General features: G+C 32.7%; 1 protein-coding gene across 1 annotated transcript; it reads left to right on the top strand.

Annotated features, from left to right (window-relative positions):
• The first annotated feature begins 1209 nt into the window (after nt 1-1209).
• Nucleotides 1210-4041, top strand: LOC112501572 (NAC domain-containing protein 92). Its single transcript, XM_025105237.1, has 3 exons — nt 1210-1467; nt 2480-2751; nt 3460-4041. Exons 1-3 carry the CDS (start codon nt 1293-1295, stop codon nt 4039-4041), a joined length of 1029 nt encoding a protein of 342 aa, XP_024961005.1. The 5' UTR covers nt 1210-1292.
• Nucleotides 4042-5759: the final 1718 nt, after the last annotated feature.

Genomic DNA, 5759 nt, shown 5'->3' with positions numbered 1-5759 from the left:
CTTTTGAAGTTGTGATGAACTATGATTTTATGTGGTTGGTTATGCCATTTGGTGTTCTTAAAATAAACTTGAGGTTTATTTAATTGTTTTAAAATTAAGAACTCATTGTTTTTTTCATTTCAAAATAGGTACATAATTATTTTTCTAAACGCGTATACTGCAGGTTCCTATACTTGTCGGGGATTAAGCAGGACGGGATTGGGGACAGGGGACATATATAAACCAAGCTCGGGGTTTGGGTTGGGGTGTATTCTCGCCCTGTTTCCATCTCTAAACCTATCATAATATTGTCATTCGTTCCATATAGAGTTATGGGTCACTAGGATCCAAACTAGCTTGAAAATTAATTGCTAGTAACTTTTTTTTGTTAAATGCGGGTAACCGACTAAAAATGGTTGTAAGTTGCTAGCTACGTCGCATGAACTTTTGTTATTTGTGTGTTGAAACACTTGTAATAATATTTCAATGTATTATCACAACTATAATTTTGAACCTGTGATCCATTTTCATCACCTTTCCCATATCTGAAAAAAAGAAAACGTAATACAGAATTAAGTTTTTTTACATTATTATTATTATTATTATTATTATTATTATAGGAGGTAGGGAAATGAAATCAAAACAAGTCATGCTAATTCCCTCGTCTTGATCGTTATGAGGAGGTATTTCTTAATTAATTAAGTTACAAAAATAAAGAAGAAGAAATTAAACGAAAAGGGATCCATGCATGTAATTTGATATCAGAATAATGATTATTTTCTTAAAGATTTCCCAGATGCATGCATGATATGATATGATGGCACTGCAACTGCAAAGTCCCGTTTGGAATTAATGTGACTTGATCGATCCTTATAAGAAAAACCGAAACCTTGTTTATTTATTACATACGTGGAAATAACTTCAAAATTTGAAAATTCGAGAATTGAATGGATGTAATTAATAATAAAATTAGCTAGCTAGGGTTCTATATATATAATTATATACGACTTTCATTTGAAAGTGTATATCTTAAGACTGATAGTAGGTGAGAGAGCTTCCTAGAATCACCCTGGCCTCTCTTCAATTCCTTGTTTCTTTTTATAGTTGTAAGTTACAAGTTTTTAACTAAGTAGGCAAGAAAATTTCATACACAACTCTACACCTTAAACCTTATCTTTGAGTTACCATCACCATTACCACTAACACCTTGCTTTCCTTTCACCTCTTTTGCATGATCAAACGTTAACTTGTGGTATAGTAATTACAATTATATTTTTTAAGAAATTAAGGGTATAGTACGTATAGTACTTGATATGGAAGGAGAAGTGAACAAGGAGGCAGAAACACTTCCTCCAGGGTTTCGGTTTCATCCTACCGACGAAGAACTCATCACTTCTTATCTTATAAACAAGATCTCGGATTCGAGTTTTACTGGTAGGGCAATTACTGACGTTGATCTCAATAAATGTGAGCCTTGGGATCTTCCTGGTACGTGTATATATATATATATATATAGCTACTTAATTTCTCTTCAACAACTAATTGTATTGTATATATGCGATGCGATGCTGTTTTAATCAAACAAGTGTTATCATTTTGGCTTATGCTTATGCAAGGCCAACATATATAACTACAAAAGGGAATCTCGAATACTGTTTCCCTATCAAAATCCCAGTTTACGAAAAACAAACCTTAATTAATTAGGGTTTAGTTTTCATTAAGTTTAATTGAAGTACTCGTATTTTGATGTTTGGTCCACGATATATGTTCTTTATTTCTTAGATTAGCTAGATCATACATACATGCATATATACTATCTGCTTTTTGTCCTTGTACGGTTATAATCACGATTTTAGAACACAAAGTTAGCCAAGGGGGAACTGTGTTTCCACCTAGAGCATATGCTATCGCTTCTTCTGAGATCTGAATCAATCATCATCATCATCATCATCATCATCATTCAGGAGGTAAATTAAAGAAAATGAAATGGAAAAAGCACTTATAATTATCATTGATTTACATATATTATTCTGCTAAATCCAGTTGGGTTTTCGAATAACACAATGGGTATCATAAATTTATTTTCTTAAGAAGAAGAAGAAGAAGAAGAAGAAGAAAAGAATCACTGTTAGGGAGATATTAGAATAATTAAAATTGGCAGGAAAATGAGAATCTCGTGGAAGATTTATCTTTGAAGGCTGGTGATGTTTCGTGCAAGTGAACATTTCTTGTAGTGATGGTTAATCTCAACTTCATTTTTGCCAACAAACCACAAGAAACTCATTAATGAATTGATCCAAGTAGTGTTAATTTGTGCATGATAATCTACTTGCAGCTTATAGATTTTGTTAATTTTTTATGACAATCTCTCACAATTTCAAGAGGTTTTAGATTATATATATATATATGTTACTTGGGTACCCTCTAAAAGACCAAAGTTTTCCAGGCACACACATTGAATAAGCAACTAACTTAACGTTGTGGGATAAATATGAAACAGGAAAGGCAAAAATGGGAGAGAAAGAGTGGTATTTCTTCAGCCTAAGAGATAGAAAATATCCAACAGGAGTGAGAACAAACAGAGCCACAAACACCGGGTATTGGAAGACAACGGGCAAGGACAAGGAGATCTTCAATGGCGTCACCTCCGAGCTTGTTGGTATGAAGAAGACGTTGGTATTTTATAGAGGGAGAGCCCCTCGTGGTGAAAAAACTAATTGGGTCATGCATGAATATCGTGTTCACGCCAAATCTGCATTTCGAACTTCCAAGGTAAAGCTKAAGCACCTTTTCAGATGCGTATTTTGTTTCAAAATCCATAAGAAACTGATGTAGATCTTCTGATACGATATAGTCAATTCCATTTTACTAGTATCGATCTTCAGTTTTCTAATTTATTATTTCATTAGTATTAATTTGCTTTGTAAAATTAAGCCATGTCCTTCTTTAATGGAGATCATGCCATGGGTACGTAGGATGCTATTACTATATATATATAGTAGTAGAAGAGTGGGATAGTTTTAAGGGTTGCTTTATTGCTATAAATATTGTATGATCATAAAATTAAGCAAATTTCCTCTCTCGGTCGTATCATCATCATCTGCTGCTGCTCCAACTTAATCCGGTTTCCTGTTGAGTACGTATAGTATTTAGTCATTAACTGAAGAAATCAAATAGTGCCCAAAGATCTCAATTCCTGACTCCACTCTCAAGTACCATCTTGCTTAAAGTTTTCAAGTATTTTGAAACTAAATTCGACACTATATATATATATATATATATATATATATACATATGTTGGAAAAATGTACAAATTCATGTGAACAGCTAGCTAGTAATCAATATATAATTACTAATGGATCAATCCTATATGCATGTAAACAAAGAAAAGTTAAAATTTATTCTCAAGTCATGGTAGAGTTTGCTATATATATACTGGTGATTTGAAATCTAAGATTTTCTGGTTTCATTCACATGCAGGATGAGTGGGTTGTTTGTCGTGTTTTCCAAAAGACCGCTGGTGGCAAGAAGTATCCGTCATCCAGTTCCAGTCATTCAAGAGGCATGATTAATCCCTACAACCTTGATATTGGCCCTGCTTCAGGGATTCATATGCCTCCATCGGATCCAACTGCAAGTTACCAATTCCCGGTTGGATTAGGAAGAACTTACATGAACAATGCTGACCTCTCTGAGTTTTCTAGGGTTTTTAGAGGTAACACGAATATGCCTCTGCACCAAACCCAGATGAACTACCCTAACGGAGGTGGAGCTGAATGCTTTACTATTTCTGGGCTGAATCTAAACCTAAGAGGATCAACTTCAGCACCAATGAGGCCAATGGGTGGAGCACAACCACCCCTACCACTACCACCATATCCACAAGAGGATGTAACTTCTTCGATGCTTATAAACAGTTGCGGACTCGGAAATGAGCAATCCATGGGTTATGGTGGGGATATGAGTAGCAATGCAAACAACAATCGGTTCATGACGATGGAGCAGTGTGCAGATCTTGACAATTACTGGGCTCCTTATGGACTGCCCATAAATGAAGGATGATACTCTTGAATCTAATTAAATTAGATGAGAGAATGATATCGATGATTCTTCAAAGGCCAGTTGCATGAGAACACAAAACGGTAATGGTTTTCAATTCTTCAAGATTTGCAGCTGGTCTCCTTATCATGAGTGAGAGATATATATATATAGGGTTATAATTAAGCTAGCTATCTTATGTTAGTTTCTTTAGTTTTAAAAGTTCTGTTAGAGCCATATATATATATATATATATATATGGATAGAACATCACATAAAGAGGTTTGTGGGGAGAGCCAGCCACATATAAACATGCAAGGATAACTGCCTCCCAAACCATTCTCCATATATGTCCTACAAATACAATTGTGAAATATGGTTTTATGTTATATATTTTTGGTTGTTCAATATATATGCTTTAGAAATTCAATTTTTGTGTTAACTCAGTGGATTTTTTATTACATTAATAAATTAACAACTATTATCATGCATTGCATTGCATGCATGTTTTATGAGGATTTCAAATTTTGTTATGAAACCTTAATATTGTTGTTTGTAAATCACATTGAATTAATTTGTAAATCAATAATGTTGATTTTTTTAATGGAATATTGTTGATTTAATTTGTTAATATTGTATGTATTATTGTTTTATACATTAATACTTATTATAACTACTATATATGTATTAAGCATCACTTCAAAAATAATCACATTAGCTAGGCTTTTGAAGAAAATCATATTTTTTTGTTTTGTTTTATCATACTATAACTATAACTATATATATATATATATATATATATATATGAGCTCATTCAAGAGAGAACTGATTAATTTGTGGTAACTGTGAGATCCAATCTCAACCACAAATCAACGGATAAATTGGGAAATTAATAATTATGGTAGTTTGAGTTAAAATTATAATTAGAGGGCATTTTAGGTATTTTTAAAAAACTCCTCTCTTCTCTTATCTCTCATCTCTCTGACCTCTCATCTCCGACCTCCGGTGAACAAAAATCCGGCAGGTACCAAGTAATCACAAAGATACACAATGTGATACCAATTGTGATATACTGTGATACCATTTGAATATCATTGTATATCACAATGGGTATCACATTGTGTATCTTTGTGATTACTTGGTATCTGCCGGATTTTTGTTCACCGGAGGCCGGAGATGGGAGGTCGGAGAGATGAGAGATAAGAGAAGAGAGGAGTTTTTTAAAATTACCTAAAATGTTCTTTAATTATCATTTTAACTCAAACTATCATAATTATTAATTTCCTAAATTATCCGTTGATTTGTGGTTGAGATTGGATCTCACAGTTACCACAAACTAATCAGTTCTCATTTGATTAATCCCCTATATATATATATATATATATAGGGGTGGGTTCTAATAAAAACCACTCAATTTGTAAAAATCATGAAAACCTCATTCAACCAATCATAATTTTTCATTTTGTTCATTTTTTTGTAATTATGAGAGGTTGATTAACCATTTTCATTGTGGAGAGTGTTAATCATGGATATTATCATCTTCATTATTTTAATTTTAGAGAAATACATGAAACAGTTTCATTAGAATTCCATTAAGTAGCATATGAAACAATTTCATACTCACATATGAAACAATTTCATATCCACATATGAAACAACTTCATCAAAAAAAAGTATTATATGAAACAATTTCACAAGATTAACAATTTCATGAAAAAATTTCATAAGATTAATGACGGATG

This window comes from Cynara cardunculus, unplaced genomic scaffold (genome assembly GCF_001531365.2).
Source record: "Cynara cardunculus var. scolymus isolate 2C unplaced genomic scaffold, CcrdV1 Un_Scaffold_232, whole genome shotgun sequence".
Taxonomy (NCBI): Eukaryota; Viridiplantae; Streptophyta; class Magnoliopsida; order Asterales; family Asteraceae; genus Cynara; species Cynara cardunculus.
The sequence above is the reverse complement of the archived record's forward strand: the minus strand, read 5'-3'. Positions and strand labels throughout refer to the sequence as shown.

Bases quoted from the DNA above. Each gene is read 5' to 3' on its own strand.
- LOC112501572 (XM_025105237.1), top strand. From the start codon at position 1,293: ATGGAAGGAGAAGTGAACAAGGAGGCAGAAACACTTCCTCCAGGGTTT. The intron at 1,468-2,479 runs GTACGTGTATAT...AATATGAAACAG, and splicing joins TGAGCCTTGGGATCTTCCTG to GAAAGGCAAAAATGGGAGAG.